Here is a 22,445-nt window from a genome sequence, read left to right on the forward strand (position 1 = left end):
AATTTTGGAGCCCAAGAAAATAATTTCTCTCACTGTTTCCATTGTTTTCCCATCTATTTGCCATGAAGTGATAGGACCAGATGCCATGATCTTAGTTTTTTTAATGTTGAGTTTTAAGTCAACTTTTTCACTCTCCTCTTTCACTTTCATCAAGAGGCTCTTCAGTTCTTCTGTGCTTTCTGCCATAAAGGTGGTGTCATCTGCATATCTGAGGTTACTGATATTTCTCCCAGCAATCTTGATTCCAGCTTGTGCATCATCCAGCCTGGCATTTCACACCATATACTCTGCATATAAGTTAAATAATCAGGGTGACAATATACAGCCTTGATGTACTCCTTTCCTAATTTGGAACCAGTCTGTTCTTCCATGTCATGTTCTAACTGTTGCTTCTGATCTGCATACAGATTTCTCAGGAGGCAGGTAAAGTGTTCTGGTATTCCCATCTCTTTAAGAATTTCCCATACTTTGTTGTGATCCACACAGTCAAAGGATTTGGCATAGTCAATAAAGCAGTAGTAGATAGTTTAGCATTAACCTAACAAATAACAACAGAAATAGAGGCAATATCCTAAGCATATGTGGTGTATTCAGGGCAAATTTTGCCTTAACACTCTTTATCCCCAGTGAAGTCGCTTCATCTCTCTGAGGTTTCATTTATTCATTTGGATTGGAACCTTCCACAAGTTTATTAGAAAAGCCAGATGAGATGCTGTAGGTGAAAATACCCGAGAGAATGGCAACCCAGAATGCAATAGGCATCCAATATATTTTCAATGAATAAACACATTCCCATGCCTTTTCTTCAGTAAGGGTTTGTATCCTCAAATTTATTCACATGTTGCTTCAATGCTCACAACCCCTTGCCTGTGCACTTATGCCTTATAAAGACTGGAGAATGTTTTGCTTTCATTTACAGGTAATATTCTTCATATGAAAGAGATTTGCTTTTGGATTGTGTGAAGGATTCATGCATTTATTGTATCATTAACAGCATCACATTTACTAAAGAAAGGTTTAAGATAAAATAAGCAATTTTCATTTGTTTAAAACATATGTAAAATCTTAATCTAAATCTCTCAAGTAAGAAAGTGACTTGAATTTCAAAGAGGAAACAGGCAAATCTCATTTTCCCTTCCTCTCCCACATTTCACACTCTGCCTCTATTGTCACACCCCTGTGAGCACAAGTATTCCTGTTCTTCCCAAAGTTCAGTTATAGAAACGGTGTGTCTAGTCATTTTGGTCTTTGGCAAAAGTAATGAAACATAGTTAAACAAATCCATAATCAAGAGCTGTTTTATTTTTAACCAATCATTGACGAACCACTCTCCCTGCTCATTAGGCGGGAACGAGTCACAGAGCTGCCATGGCGAGATAGTTGGTCACGAAACTCTGAGGCCATGAAGTAATAGAGAATCGGATCCAAAAGGCAGCAGAGACTTGCAAGGCATAGACAAAAAGGATGGAAATACTGTGTGCTTTGGACAATGGGACAACTGCTAATGATAGCTTCCTTTACCATGGTATAAAAAATAAAGTTAATATGATAGGGAGTGAAGCAGATGAAGAAGACTGCAGCACACATGTAAACCATCCTCAGTGCTTTTTGCTTTTCACTGATTCCTTGGAAAGCCACAGGTGGTTGTCTCAAGGATATAGTCATTTTCCAGGTGCACCATGCAATGATGACTACTGGAATCACAAATCCTGCCAGTTCAGCAGCTGTAATCATCCCAACCAAAGCCACTGCATTCATTTTCCTGTAACCAAGATCAGCAAAGCAAGAGTCAGTGTTGTTTGCTAAGTCTGTGCTTCTCATGATGGGAAATGGCAAACAGGCAGTACCCACGATGACCCATATGGCAGCACTGATGCCTACATCGTACCTACGTTTCCAGTCTCTAGCCCTGAAGGGCTTGAGGAGAAAGAAGCACCTCTGAAGGCTGATGCATGTCAGGAAACAAATGCTGGCATACATGTTGAGATACTTCAGGTAGAAGCATAGCAGACAAGGGATCCTCTGGAAAGGCCAATGGTGGCTGATGTAATAGTAAATCCGGAAGGGTAAGGACAGCACGTGGGCAAGGTCAGCCACAGAGAGGTTTATCATGAAAATAATGGCTTTATTTTTCTTGCTGATAAAGCGGCACAGAACCCACAAGGCTGCACTGTTGGCCAGTAGACCAGGGATGAATATGAGGATGTAGGTGGTTGCGTAGAGAGGGTAATGAAATGTCAAATATGTTTCATTGCAGATAGTCTCAGCATCGCTGGTACTGTTGCTGCTCATCTTGAATATTTCAGCATTTACCAAGGTAAGCCATGAAGTTATAATCCCTGCCCAAAAGAAAACAAAACAAAAAAACAGTATCATGGTTAACCACTTTAGCTGACATCCAGATTTTCTTAAATTGAAGCTTAGTTGATTTAGATGATTCACAATGCTTTAAGTGTACAGCAAGGTGATTATCTATCTATCTATCTATATATATATATTCAGATTCTTTTCCATTAGAGGTTATTACAAGATATAGAGTATAGTTCCCTGTGCTACGCAGTACATCCTTGTTGTGTATCTATTTTATATATAGAAGTGTATATCTCTTAAATTCAAATTTCTAATTTATCCATCCTTCTTTTTCCCTTATGGTAACTGTTTGTTTTCTATGTCTGTGAGTTTATTTTGGTTTTGTAAATAAGTTCATTTGTATTATTGCTTTAGATTCTAATGTAAGTGATAGCACATGACATTTGTTTTTATCTGTCTGACTTACTTCACTCAGTATGATAATCTCTAGGTCCATCCATGTTGCTACAAATGACATTATTTCATTCTCTTTATTGCTGAGTAATACTCCATATATATATATATATATATATATATATATATATATATATACACACACACACACACACACACACACACACACACATATATATACATATATATATATATATATATACATACACACAATATCTTAATAATCCATTCATTTGTAGATGGAACATTAGGTTGTTTCCATGTCTTGGCTTTTGTACATAGTGCTGCTATGAACATTGGGATACATGTAGCTTTTTGAATTAGAGTTTTTGCCTTTTCTGGCTATATGCCCAGAAGTGGGATTGATGGATCATATGGTAACTATTTCTGTATTCTTTTTCTTTTAAAGAAGCCTCAATATTGTTCTCCATAGTCACTGTACCAATTTATATTCTCATCTATGGTGTGGAAACGTTACTTTTTCTCCACAATCTCTCCAGTATTTATTATTTGTAGACTTTTCTATGATGGTCATTTGACTGGTGTGAGGTGATATTTCATGGAGACAGAGAAGACCCAGAAGAGCCAAAACAATATTGAGATAGAAGAATAGAGTTGGAGGAATCATATTCCCTGACCTTAGACTATGCTACGAAGTTACAGTAATCAAAATATTATGGTACCAGCACAGAAACAAACATATAGATCAATGGAACAGTATGGAAAGCACAGAAATAAACCCACACACTTAAGGTCAATTAATCTAATGACAAATGAGGCAAGAATATACAATGGAGAAAAAATAGTCACTTTAATAAATAGTGTTGGGAAAACTGGACAGCTACATGTAAAAGAATGAAATTAGAGCATTCTCTTACACCATATACAAAAGCAAACTCAAAATAGATTAAATATCTGAATTAAAGACTAGACGCTATAACACTCCTAGAGGAAACATAGGCAGAATACTCTTTGGCATAAGTTACCATGATTTTTTTTTTTTTTTTGGAATTCATCTATTAGAGTAAGGAAACAAAAGCAAAAATAAACAAATGGGGCCTAATTAAACCTAAAACCTTTTGTATAGCAAAAGAAAACATAAACAAAACACAAAGATAACCTATGGGAGAGAAATTATTTGCAAATGATGTTACTGACAAGGCCTTACTTTCCAAAATATATAAACAGTTTGCACAGCTCAATTAAAAAAAAAAAAAAAACAAGAAAATAGCGGACAGAAGACCTAAGCAGACATACAAAGAAGACATACAGATGGCCAACAGGCATATGAAAAGATGCTGAACATCAATAATCATTAGAGAAATGCAAATTAAAAATGAGTTATTACTAGATTTGTTTTTATACCCACAAAGTCATAGGATATTAAAATTAGAAGGGATCTGTTTATAGGTGCTAAAGGAAGGTATACTGTTTATCCAAGCCCATCCAGTGAACCAAAGAACCACAGAATTGTCCTCAAACTGCCTTGCCAGATTGTCTAAGCTGTGTCTTGCACACAAGGAAGTCCTGAAATACTCAGTCTTTTGTTCTAATAGCAGAAAAAAAGAATATGATATTTGAGTCTGTTTCTTTTGCATCAATATTTCTCTTGCCTCTGGTTAGTATGAACACTGTTCACTCATTCCCAATTTCAATGGTAGAAATTCAGTCTTATTGTTCTGATCTGCTTGCCTCTCTTTTGTCCACCACCTTTCCCATTGGGTTCTGACTTCCTAACTTGGCACCACAGCACTGAGAAAATAGATTTGCCTCTTTTAGCCTGCAGTACCAGTGTCCTAGCTGATCTTTGTGGCTTGGGAAAATTACTTCCTTATTATTTTATCACAATAGCTGGTGGTTTTCATGCATTCTCTCTCTTTCTCTCTCTCTCTCTCTCTCTCTCGGCTTAGGTTTAATTTCCAAATTTGCATGAAACTTTTCAGTAATAAAAGGAAAAAAAAGCTAAGATCATGGCATCCAGTCCCATCACTTCATAGTAAATAGATGGGGAAAATGCAGAAATAGTGACAGATTTTATTTTCTTGGACTCCAAAATCTCTGTGGATGGTGACTGCAGCCAAAAAATTAAAAGATGCTAGACAGCATATTAAAAAGCATAAACATCACTTTGCTGACAAAGGTCTGTATAGTGAAAACTATGATTTTTCCAGTAGTCATGTACAGATGTGAGAGTTGGACCATAAAGAAGGCTGATAGATGAAGAATTGATGCTTTTGAATTGTGCTGCTGGAGAACACTCTTCAGAGTCCCTTGGACAGCAATGAGATCAAACCAGTCAATCCTAAAGGAAATCAATCCTGAATATTCATTAGAAGGACTGATGCTATAGCTGAAGCCCCAATACTTTGGCCACCTGATGCGAAGAATGAACTCATTGGAAGAGACCTTGATGCTGGGCATGAGGTCTGAAGGCAGGAGGGGAAGGGAACAACAGAAGACAGGATGGTTAGATAACATCACTGACTTAATGGACTTGAATTTGAGCAAACTCCAGGAGATAGTGAAGGGGAGAGAAGTCTGGTGTGCTGCAGTCCATGGAGTCGCAAAGAGTTGGACATGGCTTAATGACTAAACAACAAGAAATGAATTTAGAAGCTAAACCACGATAGTTCCACTTATGTACTAGGGAAGGGGAGAAACCTATTCTCTATCTAAGGGAAATACTATACTGGTGCAACATCATCCCATGGCAGATTATCCAAAATCATGGTGAATACTGATTAGGGTATTAGCGAAATAGGTCACTAAAACCTTTTGAAACAATGTAAGGTTTAATTTTATTAAAGTAGTCTTTGTAATGGGAAAAGTTTTCTTGGACTTAATCTTATTAAGGTAGAATAAGCAAGGCCAGAGGGGAGTTTATTAAGACCACAAATATACTAAATGAAGGATCTAAGACTTGAAATAGGAAGACAGAGCAGTTAATCTTTATACACACCCTTCTGTTCATCATTTGTTTTCCTCCTAAAGACAAATTTTACAAACATAGCTTCTATCCATAGTGCAGGAATGTTTATTGCCTTTAAAGCTAGAAGTAGAGAAAAAAAAGTGCAGAGGTTGTTCCTCAAATGGAGATTTGTTGTTGGTATGTTTTATTTGGTTTCCTTTTAAGTATGTTTACAAAAACAGAGTGGCTTCTTTGAGATTCTCCTTGTAAATAGCAGAATGACTTTCTATATCATTCTAAGTCTTACTCCAGGAAATAGATAAATGATAAAAGAAAAGAACCCCAAGAGATTAATTCACAGATAAGAGAGTAGACTTTATCAGCTACCAATACTGTAAATAATACTTTCATCTTCCCTCCTCATATACTCCCTAGTTAGTCTATCTGTGATAGATCCTAAAGAGTCATGCAGTCATCTTTCTTATGTATGTATGACTCAGAACAAAAGTAGAAGGATACTCACAGGTGAAAAGAAAGTAAATAATTACTATGATCTGATCAATGATATATGCCAGAATCTTCAATGGAATTTTTCATATACATTATGTAATTTAATTCTCACAACCATCCTAAGATGAAGTTCCATTATTATTCTTATAGTTCAGATGAGGAAACTGAGGTTCAGAGAGATTCAGTAAATTGTCTTGGGTAGCAAATTTAAAAATGAGATTTATTATCAAGCCTGATTTGCTCCAAAGTCTGTACTATTTCCATTATAACTATTTGCCTCTCCCTGCTCAAGAGGGACTTTTTAATAACATTAAGATCATTGTGCCATCCAGAGAGCACATTATGGCAGAATTTTTCTCATCTCATAGAAGGACCTCAGGATCTTATAACCTTAGGACTGCTCTAGCTATGCCATCAAGATATAACTAAACATCTGTCATCATACATGTCACCAACCCTCCCTTACCACCCACTTTGACTTCAGTATTGATCTTATTTCTACTATAATCTATTACTTATGCATAGGCTGTGAAAGAACAAGGCAGGCTACATAAGGTGCATTACAGTACTAAGAACTAAAAACAACTCACACCCACCCATTCACACCTCCACTTCTGCATTTTACAAACATGGATATTTGTTTCTGCTTCATTGGTACAGAAATTTTCTCTTATTAAAGAAGCAGATTGTATTTATACCTCTGTGCTAAATAACAAAGTCCTATTAGTCCAAAACAGCAAGCTAGAGGTCATGATCACAACTTATTTGTTTCTGTGGTTTATTATGCCTCTGCAATTCAGTTTATTTCAAGTTTAGAGATTTGTATGGCTTGCTTTCCAAAATGATTTTTCTCCTCCAGACTGAAGGGGAGGTAGAAAGGGTTTTTCCCCAAATATGTTTGGTGACAATTAAATGTAAAATCTCCATGGTGATAGGAGACTGGGGGAATTTATGTTGGGTAGGGTGAAAATATAAACTCTCTCAGATAGGGAACATTTCACTTCCTGTTAGCAATCTGTGACGCTTCTGAAATTTAGAAAGGAGAACAACTTAAGAAGCCACTAACAAAAATAGGTTGAATGGAAGGGCCAAAGTCAAAACATGTTTCTTCTCTCAGTCTCTGCCTGTTTCTATCTCTTTTGTGTTTCTCCCTTTGGCTTTATTATTGACTATTTTTGGTTGGTTTGTGCCCTCTATGTTACCAATCTCTATCCCTTTAAATCTGGATATATCTTTGGTTCCACTCTTAGGAAAGATATGAAATTGGTGATTTACTCTTGAATCTAAGCTCTCCTTCTAGTCTGTGCCATGACCAGCTTCCTAAACATTACAGACAGAAACTGGGAATTCATCTAACTCCTATCACTACATTTCACCCATATCTAAACAGAAACCAGGTGATTATCTTGCCCTTAAAATCTCTGCAGTCTATCTCCAATCCATCTTCATTTCCACTGCTGCCTTTCTAATCCTCATAGTGGCCCAATGATTATTACCATATTACAAATGAGGAAACTGAGATACAGAGAGGTTAAATAAATTGTGCCAAAGTCACAATACTCACATAGTGTAGACGTGGTATATTAGAATTGGAACCCATGCTTCTCTCCATATTCCCTTACCTTTGCCATGGCAGATGATACTAATGATCCTACCTGCATGCAGGGCAGTAAAAGAGACACAGACATAAAGTACAGACTTTTGGACTCAGTAGGAGGAGAGGGTGGGATGATTTGAGAGAATAGCATTGAAACATATGCATAATCAGATGTAAAATAGATGACCAATGTGAGTTTGATGCATGAAGCAAGGCACCCAAAGCCAGTGTTCTGGGACAACATAGAAGGATAGGGTGGGAATGGAGGTGGGAAGGGAATTCAGGTTGGGGGAGACACATGTATCAGTTCAGTTCAGTTCAATCACTCAGTCATGTGCAACTCTTTGCGATCCCATGGACTGCAGCATGCCAGCCTTCCCTGTCCATCACCAACTCCCAGAGCTTGCTCAAACTCAGGTCCATCGAGTTGGTGATGCCATCCCACCATCTCATCTTCTGTCATCCCCTTTTCCTCCTGCCTTCAATCTTTCCCAGCATCAGAGTTTTTTCCAATGAGTCAGTTCTTCACATCAGGTGGCCAAAGTATTGGAGTTTCAGCTTCAGTGTCAGTCTTTCCAGTGAGTATTCAGGACTGATTTCCCTTAGGATTGACTGATTTGATCTCCTTGCAGTCCAAGGGACTCTCAACATGTAGGACACGTAGGACACATGTATACCTATGGTCAGTTCATGTTGATATATGGCAAAACCCATCAAAATATTGTAAATCAATTATCCTCCAATTAAAATAAATTAATTAAAAAGATAACATTACAATCACTGAACTTCACTGCAAGTTGCATCATGTTAGCTTGCACCACACACTCACAGAGACCTTAAACTTCTCTCCATTTCTCATGGCCCAATCTGGCACCCTCCCTCATTTTGCTTCGTTCTCTATGCAGACTAGATTCAATGGTCAAATTAACTATTCTTACACAAGAATCCTCAACCTTCTTTGCTCACCATTCTTCTGCTGTACCAGCTTAAAAAGCTAGTGTTGGTCCCTGAGTTGTGTCCTACTCTTTGCAACCCCATGGACTGTGGCCTGCCAGTCTCCTTTGTCCATGCAATTCTCCAGGCAAGAATACTGAAGTGAATTGCCATTTCCTTCTCCAGGGGATATTCCTAACTCAGGGACGGAACCCAGATCTCCCTCATTGCAAGCTGATTCTTTACTGTCTGAGCCACTAGGGAAGCCTGGCAAGGTCTTAATCCCAGATTAAGTCCACAAACCATTTTATTTTTTTATTATCCAAACTGATGAATGATCTTATTAAAAATACCAGGATCTATTTGAAGTGCTAAAACTAGAAATCATAAATTTCTAGTTTCAGCACTTTACATAGAAGATTTTTTTTTGCTTCAGTCTCTTTTTCCACACCTCTGATTAGTTTATTCTCCTAAGAAATTAATCAAGGTGCACAAAAAGAGAGTGCTGGCTATTTAGCACTTTCATAACTCTACTAAAATTTCTTCTACTCTTCTGCTCTCCCATCCTCATATTTCTCAGCAGAGGCTCTTACCTCTTAAATCACAAGAAAATTGAGGCTATTGAATGAGAAGTAACTCAGTTTCAAACACTGTCCCCTTCCAACACACGCAATCTTATCTATAACTGCATCCTTCCCAACAAAGCTGTCTTTCCTGTTGTACAAGTTGAATTCCCATGCTCTTAATCCCTTTTAGCTTTCTCAGGATTTTCTTTCATTAATTGTTCCCTTTCACTCCCAGATCATCATGTTGTCCTTCACTCTCAGCTAGATATTTGTCATTAAGTCTCTTCAACTTCCACAATAATATTTCTCTTGTCAATGCATCTTATTCTAGCTTTGTGTCATGTTCCTTCTTTTCTTAAATAAACATCTCATAGTATTTTTTGACACTGATTGCTTTCTTTTCCTCACTTTATATAATTAATGCACTACAATGTGGCATGCATGTCTTTATAATCTCACTGAAACTGCTTTAGTAAAGGTAACAAGTGGCCATCATGTTGTTAAATCAAGCAGGGCTTTTCTGCTGTGTTAGACAGTCTGACCACTTCCATGTTTTTGAAATGCTCTCTCTTGTTGGCTTCTAAGCCACAACTCTGTTTTGAGTCTCCTCTTAACTATCGGCCCATTCATACTGAGTCTTCTTTATGTTTTCTTTCATCTCTGCACATCCTTTAAATGTTTGCTTTCCCTAGGTCTGCATATTCTCTCCTTATTCAGTGTCTTCATGCTAAGTAACATCACCCACTTTCATGACTTCAATCACCACCCATATCCGGATGGCTCTTATGTCTCTTTGTCCAGGGCTGGCCTCTTCTCAGATATTAAATCTGTATGTCCAATTTTCAGCTGAGATTTCCCAGTTCAGTGTTTTCTAGGCATTTCTAAATAAAAATGCCCAAAACTAAATTCATCATACTCTCTGACCTTTTACTTATCCACCACCATCTATCCAATTACAAGAGCCAGAATACTTAAAAAAATTCTAGACTCCTCTCTAATTCAGTCAACCAAGTTTTCTCTCTCTCGACTCATTCTCTCTCCTCTCTCTGAATTATTAAACCATTCTTTAATTGATCTACCTGGTTCTAGGACTGCTCTCTTAAAAATATATTCTATACTCTGCTGCCAAAATGATATATCAAAATGGCAAATCTGGATTACCATGCTGTCACAGGGATTGCTTTAACAATGTACTTAGTGCACCATATTGAGTGTTTTCATTCATATCTCTTTATTTCTAGCTAAACTATGAGCATTTTGAAGGCAAAGGCTATGACTTTCTTTAAATTTCCAGAATTATCGATACATAATCAGTTAGTAAATATTTTAAGTGGGTAAATATTCTGCCTTATGACAACACATTTGTTGTTCATTTGTTTATGAATCACTCTAAACTGGGCTGTGAGCTTTGTGAAGTCAGAGGTTATGCCCTAAATTTTGTTCTGTCTTTCTCTCTAAACCCAAAGCAAGGCTAAATATACAGCACTATTTTAAAAATTGATGTTAACTGGTCCATGTAGGGATTAACCTTCAAAAGTTAATCTCATTGCTGTTGCATAACCAACTCAGCTAATCAGGATCACCACACAGATAACACAACCCAGGAAAAATTATAAGCTGTGAAAATACAATATCTTCAGAATATACTTGAACTCCTAGCTGTATTATTGTGAACCACCCAGATAGATATGAGGATCAAATTCCCAGTGCCTCCAATACCATTCTTAAAAAAGTAACCGCCTCTTGGTTTAACCAGTGTCAGTGCTCTATCCAGAGTATATTCTGCCTACATCAAAGGCCAGGAGTTTCATAGAGGGATGCCTCTTTCCTTTAAAAAGAGTTCTGGTAACAGGAGCCAAACTCTAAAGGGAATGATCAGCATAGACTTCTAATCTAATAATCAAAGAGGATAATTAGCTACCTTCACTGAACTAACAAGATTCACTTCCAATGTGTTGCTGTAAGAATATTTCTGATAATGAAGATTGGTATAAAGTTTGATGAAACTTCATCAAACTCTTTTCTCCCTGGATCCCATCTCAGAAGTCAGTAATTTACTCTTCTCTTGAGATCCTATCTCAACTCTAATCATTTCCTTGCATGGGGAAATCTATTCAGACCTTTTCCTTTGTACTTTCATTGGACACTTAGGCTACACTATAAAAATGTAGTCTCCATGAGGGACGACTGTATCTTGCACTTTTATATCTCTCATTTTGCTTAGCAGAGGGTTAAGCATGCAGTAGGAACTCAGCTCATAAACATTGGTTTATAAAGGGAACAGTATGGAGAATAAGTACATATTAGCAGAGTCTTAGTCAGTTTTACTTCTAATGTCTATTCTATAAGCTACTCTCCCAAGCAATAGTCATAGTTTTTCTCCCTTTGTTACTGAGAAAACTATGGTCAAGGCAAGGATAATAAGGTTGGAATCTAACATATCTGGATACCTAAAAGCTCCAAAGCCTGTAATCTAAACCTTTTATTTTAAAACCAGCAGCAATTTCATAAGGTTAAGTGAGAATTCTGTCATTAAACATTTGACTTTATCGGTTCAGTTCAGTTCAGTCACTTAGTCGCGTCTGACTCTTTGTGACCCCATGAACCGCAGAATGCCAGGCCTCCCTGTCCATCACCACCTCCTGGAGTCCACCCAAACACATGTCCATTGAGTCGGTGATGCCATCCATCCATCTTATCCTTTGTCACCCCCTTCTCCTTCTGCCCTCAATCCTTCCCAGAATCAGGGTCTTTTCTAAGGAGTCAGCTCTTCAGATCAGCTGGCCAAAGTATTGGAGCTTCTGCTCCAATGTCAATCTTTCCAATGAACACTCAGGACCAATCTCCTTTAGGATGGACTGGCTAGATCTCCTTGCAGTCCAAGGGACTCTCAACAGTCTCCTCCAACACTAGTTCAAAAGCATTGATTCTTCAGCACTCAGCTTTCTTTATAGTCCAACTCTCACATCCATACATGACCACTGGAAAAGCCATAGCCTTGACTAAACAGACCTTTGTTGACAAAGTAATGTGTCTGCTTTTCAATATGCTGTCTAGGTTGGTCATAACTTTCCTTTCAAGGAATAAGTGTCTTTTAATTTCATGGCTGCAGTCACCATCTGCAGTGATTTTGGAGCCCAGAAAAATAAAGTCAGCCACTGTTTCCCCATCTATTTGCCATGAAGTGATGGGACAAGATGCCATGATCTTAGTTTTCTGAATGTCGAGCTTTAAGCCAGTTTTTTCACTCTCCTCTTTCACTTTCATCAAGAGGCTCTTTAGTCCTTATTCACTTTCTACCATAAGGGTGGTGTCATCTGCATATTTGAGGTTATTGATATTTCTTCCAGCAGTATTGATTCCAGCTTGTGCTTCATCCAGCCCAGCGTTTCTTATGATGTACTCTGGATAGAAGTTAAATAAGCAGGGTGACAATATACAGCCTTGATGTACTCCTTTTCCTATTTGGAACCAGTCTGCTGTTCCATGACCAATTCTAACTGTTGCTTCCTGATCTGCATACAAGTTTTTCAAGAGACAGGTCAGGTGGTCTGGTATTCCCATCTCTTTCATAATTTTCCACAGTTTATTGTGATCGACACAGTCAAATGCTTTGGCATACTCAATAAAGTAGAAAGAGATGTTTTTCTGGAACTCTCTTGCTTTTTCGATGATCCAGGGGATGTTGGCAATTTGATCTCTGGTTCCTCTGTCTTTTCTAAAACCAGCTTGAACTTCCGGAAGTTCATGGTTAATGTATTGCTGAAGCCTGGCTTGGAGAATTTTGAGCATTACTTTGCTAGTCTGTGAGATGAGTGCAATTGTGCGGTAGTTTGAGTATTCTTTGGCATTGCCTTTCTTTGGGATTGGAATGAAAACTGACCTTTTCCAGTCCTGTGGCCACTGCTGAGTTTTCCAAATTTGCTGACATATTGAGTGCAGCACTTTCACAGCATCATCTTTTAGGATTTGAAATGGCTCAACTCAAATTCCATCACCACCACTAGCTTTGTTCTTAGTGATGCTTCCTAAGGCCCACTTGCCTTCACATTCCAGGATGTCTGGCTCTAGGTGAGTGATCACAATAACTAAATTTTGTTTTAGAACACAAAGTTAGGTCAGGCCTCTAAATATGAATCAGTGAGTCTGAATACAAGAACATTGTAGGTACTAATAATGTCTATGTAAAAGCAGCTTCACTTCCCTACCAACTGGCTCAATGCTGTGTTTTTGCAAAGGCACAAAGTGAACTTATATTATGATGGCATTAGAATTTGTTTCAGACTCCTAAGTTTCAGTGAAATACTAAGTACAAGAAGTTTCCACTTGCATCCTGCCACTAGATAAGTGATATTACTAATATATTACCTTTGACCTTTGAGAGAACCCTGTTATTATTATACTGATTTTAGGGCTTCCCTGTTGGCTCAGACATTAAAGAATCTGCCTGCAGTGCAGGAGACCTTGGCTCGAACCCTGGGTCTGGAAGATTTCCTGGAGAAGGGAATGGCAACCCACTCCAGTATTCTGGCCTGGAGAATTCCATAGACAGAGCAACCTGGATGGGCTACAGTCCATGGGGTTGCAAAGAGTCAGACACGACTGAGCAACTAACACTTTCATACCCTTTTATAGATCAGAAAATGAAGACTCAAAATTATTGCTTCTTCCTCAAAGTCTCAGTTATTAAAATTTCAGTCATAATGAGGCTCTTCATGAGCAGAGAAAGCTAAAAATTTTCCTTTGGAAGCAATTTGTTGCACAAAAATAGGTTAAAGTCACATTTATATGGATAAAACCATTCTTCAGAGGCGAAGATGCTAATAATCTCAGTTGTATGTCTAGCACTTTTATGACTATGTTTTTGTTGTTGTTCAGTCACCAAGTTGTATTTGCCTCTGTGATCCCATGGATTGCACCATGCCAGGCTTCCCTGTCCCTCACCATCTCTGGGAGTTTGCTCAAGTTCATGTCTATTGAATCAGTGATTCCCTCCAACCATCTCATCCTCTGTTGTCCTCGTCTCCTTCTGCCTTCAATCTTTCCCAGAATCGGGGTTCTATCTAATCAGTCAGCTGTTCGCATCCAGAGGCCCAAGTATTGGAACTTCAGCTTCAGCATCAGTCCTTCCAAAGAGTATTCAGGGTTGATTTATTTTAAGATCTTTGGTTTGGTCTTCTTGCTTTCCAAAGGACTCTCAAGAGTCTTCTACAGCACCACAGTTCAAAAGCATCAATTCTCCAGCGTTCTGCCTTCTTTCTTGTCCAGTTCTCACATCTGAACATGACTACTGGAAAGACCATAGCCTTGACTATATGGACCTTTGTCAGCAGAGTAATGTCTCTGCTTTTCAAAACACTGTCTAGGTTTGTCATAGCTTTCCTGCTAAGAAGCAGTCATCTTCTAATTTCATGGCTGCAGTCACCATCTACAGTGATTTTAGAGCTTAAGAAGAGATTTTCACTGTTTCCACCTTTTCCCTTTCTATTTCTCATGAAGTGATGTATCACTGCACATATATGGCAAATGATTGCCACCAGGTGTCTGGGTACGGTACTATCAAAACCAGGAATCTTTAACAAGTTTTGCTTATGAACCCAAACCACAATAGATCTATGGATAAAGTACTGGAATGATGGATTTATAAGAGTATTGTATGCTCATTTGTTCAGTCATCTCCAACTCTTTTCAAACCCATAGACTGTAGCTCTCCATGTTCCTCTGTCCGTGTGATCCTCCAGGCAATAATACTGGAGTGGATTGCCATTTCCTTCTCTAGATCTTTCTGATCCAGGGATTGAACCATGTGTCCTGAGTCTCCTGCATTGGCAGGCAGAGTCTTTACCACTGAGCCACCTGGAAAGCCCTAATAGTAGTGAGCCAAATGTAACAAATCATGTAAGATGGGGAAGACTCAGAAGCTGTAAAATATATTATAAAGAACACTGGATTTGGAGCTATAATACTTCCCCTTCCTTTATGCGAGTTTCATTTCCCTCATTATTAAGATAAAATAATATGAACTGTATGATCTTAACTACCTTCTGCTCTAACTTGCCATGACTTTATGGGCCTGGACTCTCTAAACCCCTGCCTCTAACTAATACCATCAGCACTGCCACTTCCATCATTAATGCAACTGTCACCATCTCAACCTACCTGCACTTTACAAAGCATTATTACAACTATAATTGCTATTAATTATTATTTAAAGTTCATATATACGTATTACACTATATGTATATGTATATGTGTGTATATATATATATATATATATATATATATATATATATATATATATAACAAATTAGGTCATTCCCATTCTACAGATCACAAAAGTAAGACTCAAAGAAGTCATCACATTTATCACATTTACCTGAGTGCTATACAAATGGCAGAGTGAAGAGTGTGGAATCTAGGCTTCTGGCATCGAGGTAACCACTCAGTTCTACAAAGCTTTAGCTTCTCAGTCCTCTCCCTCTCTTCATCTCTCATCACTAAGTCAGTAATACCATTAAGTGAACAAATTTATCAAATGTCAAAAATCAAATATGTGTCTCCTATTTTCTTTGATAATAGGACCAGCATGTGGGCTTATTATCTTGGGAGGAAAAGAGAAAATTAGAGAAAGGTTGCTGATAGGGGACCTCCCCACTTTCCAGGGGAGAATATTCACCAGCCATTTGGGAATGTAACTTGCCTTTTTTTTTTTTTTAGCATTTTTCTTCTTATTTGAATCATAAAAGTCTCACATGAACTACCCAAGCCAGTCAGATACCCATGCGCACAGTGTCCTTCATTCAATCATTCATAACCACAGCCAAAGAAGAGCAACTGGAATTTGGAGCTCTACCATTTCCTGAGTTAATTAAAATCAACTGTAAATAACCTGGCTTGATTTCAGAAATATAGAAGTTCAGAAATGTTCTCCAAGTCTAGACATTTCCCCTATAAATTAGAAGTGAAAATTATTTTTATCCTTAAAATGAATTAAATAAAATTTGAATTGAACTTCCATGCATGTATCTTTATTGGATTTTTAATCAGATAAGAAGGAGGCCTAATTATTCATCATTTTTGCATTTGGGGCAGTATTTTGCAGATGGAAAGAATCATGTTCTTTGGACAGACCTAGGGTAATGTCTTGACTCACTTATTAGCTCTCCAGCCTGAAATGACTCACTTCATATTTAGTGGCTTCAGTTTCCTCATTTATAACATTAGGGTCATAGTACCTTTAAATATATCATTGCAAAGATTAAATAAGAAATGTACATGATTAAGGAGTCTGGTGGCTCAGATGGTAAAGCGTCTGTCTACAATACAGGAGACCTGGGTTCGATCCCTGGGTCGGGAAGATTCCCTGGAGGAGGAAATGGCAACCCACTCCAGTACTCTTGCCTAGAAAATCCCATGGACAGAGGAGCCTGGTGCAGGCCACTGTCCATGGGGTTGCAAAGAGTCAGACACAACTGAGTGACTTCACTTTCACTTTCAAGATCAAACCAGTCAATCCTAAAGGAAATCAACCCTGAATATTCATTGGAAGGACTGATGCTTTGACTACCTGATAAAAAGAGCCGGCTCTTTGGAAAAGACTCTAGTGCTGGGAAAGATTGAGGGCAGGAGGAGAAGGGGCATCATCGACTGAATGACCATGAGTTTAAGCAAACTCCAAGAGATAGTGAAAAACAGGGAAGCCTTGTGTGCTGCAGTCCATCCCACAAATAGTCAGACAGGACTGAGTGAACAACAATGACAAAAAAGTAGAAAACATATCAATAATCCTGTCTGGTACACAGTATACATTAAATAAATGTTAGTTCATTTATACTTTACTTGTACTGAGAGTAACCTCCATGAGCTTTTGGTTGGATCGTGTACTTTTCTGAGTTTAGAAAATCTCCCCAAAAGCATAGGTCTGAGAAATATTGAGTAGGATTAATGCAATAATTCTTAATGTAAAAGAGTGGGAAACATGTATTACTTGAAAAAAAGATCCTTATTATGGTAAATACATTTAGAAATCAAAATTATTTTCCGTATAATACAAACTGAAAGCACAGATCTACAAAAATCTTTTTGCCTGTTTGTCCCACAGTACTTGGAAAATGTCAATGTGATGGGATAAGTCTTTTTAGGAGTCCAGGATCAGGATCTAGTTCCTAATTAGTCAAGTCCACAATAACTTTGCAGTAAGACTTTTATGTTTTTCAAATGGAACTTTTCATTTAAAAGATTAAGAAATACTGATTAAGTGACACTGTCAGTGTGTAAATCAGATTTCATAATTCTTTCCCTTGTGTGTTTTCATTTTATTATTTAAAAAAAGGAAATTATTTACAAAACACTTGCCTGTGGTCTAAAAGTTAAAACTCTCATGATGGCATTAATCTGAAAGAAGTATAGTGGCCCTCAGCATAGATTACTGAGTTCCCTTTGAAAGCTAGACTGTATTTCCAGAAGGTTCTAACTGTAGTTAGATTTCCCTACTGTCTCATTATTTACCACTTCATGATATACTCTTCTCAGGCACCAGGAGCCTAGAGTCAAACCACTCTACTAGGAAGGAAATTAAAAGACTATCTATTTCAAGCCCCCACCTTATTATAGATGAGACTACTGAGACTCAGAAAAATAAAGTAACTTGCCCAAAGCCAAAAGTGAATCTTTGACAGAACTTGAACTAAAATCAAGGTTTCTTTCTGCACTTTGGTCCATATATTTCATCACTCTGCCTGTGATGCATGTGAATCAATACTAGATGAAAATTTAAATGCAAAATATCCTGACTTGAAATATAAGTAGACATTTTTAGCAAGAGTTTTTAAATAAAGCATAGACTTCCTGCCAGTCATTACCCTGATTGTAGAAACACTTAGAAAAGGTGGATTCACAAAGACAGCTCTGTCCTCTTTACTTGGACCATACACCTTCCTGCTTCTTAGGACATAGATTGACTTACCTCAAACACAACAAGCTGTGAAAAGTCACCCAAAACCATCCAGAAGTATATTCACTCATTTGAAGTCTTGTGTTCCACAACTGCCAGGATTTACACAGTTTGTACAATTTAAATTCAACAATTTTTCCAGTTGACCCAAAAAAAAAGAACTGCTTTTGACTAAAGAAGGACCTTTGTTCGACAGGAACTGTTGCAAACATTATTACACCAAATGCATGACTTTATTTTCTTTCAGGCCATTTCCACCTCAATATATCAGCATATCACATATTTTTTAACAGTGAATAATTTCACTGTGTTGCAGTTGCTAAGGGATAACCTCCTCAAATAACAGAAAGGACAATGACTCCCACATCCATTTGGAAAAAAAAATAAAAAATATTCCCACTTGCAGGATTCTTGGGACTGAGACCACTCCATCCAAAATGCACCACAAAGCTTGTTATCATTATATCCAAAATGATCCTGGTACCAACTGTTGTGGCACAGTTCACCTTGAAGAATTCCTCAACTGGAAGTTTTCTTTAGATTCAGTCATCTTAGCTCAGAACCAGAAAGGTTGCTAGCACTCAACATAATAAGAATGATAACTGCTGAAAAGATAGGCACCACTTCTGGGAGCTCTGTTATCTAGTAGGTCTGAAATTGGGTCAAAATACAGCTTTCAAAGGATCAAGAAATGCCTTTGAACAGATTGAAATAATTTTAACAAAGTTTGTCATCTGGGATATTTTCTTCCTTCCTAACCTACAATCCAACATAGTTATAAATATATTTACAGTATTCTCTGGGAGATACAGGCTTCTGTAGAAAAAAGAGACCATGATTTAGAAGACATATGTTCTAGTTCCAGCTCTGCCACTGACCAGCTGGGTGATCTCAAATGTCTTCATTTCATAGCCTCTCAGTTTTCCCATCTGTATTGTGAGGGATTTGGATCCCTAGGAGCTCCTTCATCTCCAAAATCTATGATTATTAAGCAACTACAGAGCAGAAATCCAAATCCTCTTTTTCTGGCCGAATAGGTCAAGCTGTCCCAATAAATATTACTGAATGTACTCTTTCCTTACCACTTTGTGCTGTCTTACCTGAATGATAGTGAAGCAAAGAGCCCTCAGCAAAGAGTGAGCTGCATCACAGACTCCTTGATCCTGTAATAATGGTGTGGACTAATGGCATTAACCTTAACTTTGTATTCTAATCAGAACCAAGGAAAATCACCATTGCTCCTGCTGTAATAAGTCTGAAAGAAGCCAGAGACCATTTTAAAATTGGACACTGGTCTCATGTCTGCCCTTGTCTTGGATCTTCATGCCCCCACCAACCTTCCCACGTGGAATTTTACCAGTTCCCATATGTTAAGCTGAAACTTACCTTGGAGCCTTGCTGGGCTTGTTTCTTTGCAGGGAGTTGGTGGTGAAAAAGCCTAACTCTTGGTGGCTCGGAGCCTACTGATAACTGACAAATTTGTTATTGAAAGAGGAAGTTGAGTGCATTTGGTGTCTCACCACAGAAACCTAAAGGTAAGTCCCTTGAGCAGAAGATATTACTCGTTTTATTTAGTTTTTATTTTGTTGGTGCAAAGAAATTCAAAAAGCTGAGAGCCAAAGAATGTGCAAAATCAAACGATGACTACATACCAGCTTTCCTCATTGTTTCTTACCCTATCTCCTTCCAACACAACCCACATGCCTATCCATTTCACTATATTCCAGTAAGCTCTATGTTAAGATGGGATTCTGAGGCAAAATCTGAATACAGTTTATCTAAGAACAAGAAAAGAGCAATTTTTTCAAACCTGAGAGGTAAAGAGTGAGAAAACTTCAAGAATATGTGTCAGAACTAATAGCAGTAGGACTACATTTGCTTAAGCTATTCCTTCCAATTGTAGTACCCTTCCTTCAGCCTTTCATCTCAAGGCTTTCTTAGTGTACTGCAAACTGCTTAGGGGCAAAAATCATATCTGACTTGTTCTTGTATTTCTAACTAGTCTAGCACAGACACTTTCATGAATGATTGTTGAATGAAAAAGTGAAAGAATGAATGAAAAAATATTCAAATAATGAATAAATAAATGAACCGTATATCCTACAGTCTCCCTCCAATTTACCAATGTACCAAGGTTTCAGTTTCTGTGATGTCTGTGGGGCCTTTAAAAGTATGCAAGTAAAGAAAGATCATACACTTGGGGACTATAGAGTAGTTCTGAAAAACAAGTCTTGCAAAGCAACACAAACCTCTGTGGGCATGTGAGGAAATTGCATTTAGAATCCAGGGCCTAGAACTGCAAAGAGACTTCTGGGTAATAATAATAACAAAGGAGAAAAAAAATACTGCTGGTTAAATCAAACACTAGCATTCAGATTTACGGATAGGGCTGATTAAAGAAGGAAGTGGATGACAAAATTTTTGTAAAAGGCAACCTGGATCTCCCTGTAAAACTAGAATCATGGAGCAATGCCCGACACTCAGAGATCACCAATATAAATTTCAAGGGCATAGAGAGATGGAAAAGATACACTTTCATCACTAGAAACTGAGAACTTTAACTGATTGATGAAAAAGCCATGGCTTGTAAGAACTGGTAAAGGAAGAGGGTACCCATCCTGGCTGAGGTATATCAAATGAAACATGCCTGACCTCACAATCCCCTTCTTAACTCTTATTTTATATATTTATACAGCTCCAATCTGTTAATTTAGTTTGCTGACTTGGCATACCTACTGAAAGGAGAATGCACTGATAGGCCAACACATGTTTCATTCCATTTGGTAGTTCTAATCTTAAGTATAAATTATTAATATTAAACTGTCTTTCTGTTACAAATTCATCCTTTCTGAGCTGGGGAAACATGAGCCAGTTTTCCTAAGCTATGATCTTTCTCGGGCCAAAGAAAATTTCAGACCTGTTGATTTTTAAAGCCAAACCTTAGGACAAAAGGATAAAAAGAACCCTTTCCTGACAATTAGCTATAGTCATTACCACTACCTTCATTTCCCAGACAACATCTTAACATTGCAAAGAAAATGGCTTGCCAGCTTGCTTCATTGCTCTCTTGCACGCAAGTATCTTCTCCTTTCATTAGTTCTAAAAAGGGAAACAAAAGTAGCTCAGAAGTCAGTGACCCACTTTTGGCAAAGGATATTTTAACTCAGCTAAAATTTTGAATGTTAGTTAAAAGGAGCAAAACTGTACACAAACCAGAAAAATGATAATTTAATAATCATCTCCAATTAACTTTTAGAAGAACATCTTCTAACTATTGAGTATGACTGATAATCTAAGACTTATTATCATCTCAAACCAAGTAGTAAAAATAACCAGTCATAAGAGTCTAAAAAAATAGTTCAGCTTCCCCATTTTGCTCATAGTTCTGAATTCTTCCCTTTTCTCATATGTACACTTTCAAAGTTTAACTGGGGCATAATATCTTTACTAGATCTGGGAAAGTTTATGAGTTGTTGCTTCAAAGGCTCTTATGTCTTCACTAACCGCAACAGTGTATTAGGTGTGATAGCTATTGTTGAGGATATCATTTGTTACAATACACTATGTTTTCTAAAAGGGATATTGGGAAGAGCTAGATTTTTCCTAATTGGTTTGATTAAATTCCTAACAGATAGTGATAATTGTGACATGTGTCCTTTTTATAGAGTCTGCTGAAAACCATGGACCTAATTTAGGTCTGCTGATTGCAAGTTTGGAGATATTTTTATGGTGTACTTTTCTTTCATGGCTTTAATTTTATGACCTTTTCTATTTTTTCTTTGTTATGTCCACCTATTATTCATTTATATATCTTACTATAGTATGCATCCTTTTAAACTATCTTCAATTCTTTCTGGAACAATAGTATAACAAAAAGTGAAAAAAAAAGAGGAAAGAGTGAGTTGTGATTTCAATTCCTTTTCCATCAGAACTGCTGCTGCTGCTGCTAAGTCACTTCAGTCGTGTTCAACTCTGTGTGACCCCATAGATGGAAGCCCACCAGGCTCCCCCATCCCTGGGATTCTCTAAGCAAGAACACTGGAGTGGGTTGCCATTTCCTTCTTCAATGCATGAAAGTGAAAAGTGAAAGTGAAGTCGCTCAGTCATATCCAACTCTTAGCGTCCCCATGGACTGCAGCCTACCAGGCTTCTCTATACTTGGGATTTTCCAGGCAAGAGTACTGGAGTGGGGTGCCATCATCTTCTCCATTCCAT

The 22,445-nt window shown here is 37.7% G+C and overlaps 1 protein-coding gene across 1 annotated transcript; it reads right to left on the bottom strand.

Annotated features, from left to right (window-relative positions):
* Positions 1 to 960: 960 nt before the first annotated feature.
* P2RY10 (P2Y receptor family member 10) lies at positions 961 to 19,670 on the bottom strand. Its single transcript, NM_001075699.2, is given in 2 exon segments — positions 961 to 2,339; positions 19,617 to 19,670. A coding segment is annotated over 1 exon segment (987 nt). The 5' UTR covers positions 2,293 to 2,339; positions 19,617 to 19,670; the 3' UTR covers positions 961 to 1,305.
* Positions 19,671 to 22,445: the final 2,775 nt, after the last annotated feature.

This window comes from Bos taurus, chromosome X (genome assembly GCF_002263795.3).
Source record: "Bos taurus isolate L1 Dominette 01449 registration number 42190680 breed Hereford chromosome X, ARS-UCD2.0, whole genome shotgun sequence".
NCBI lineage: Eukaryota > Metazoa > Chordata > Mammalia > Artiodactyla > Bovidae > Bos > Bos taurus.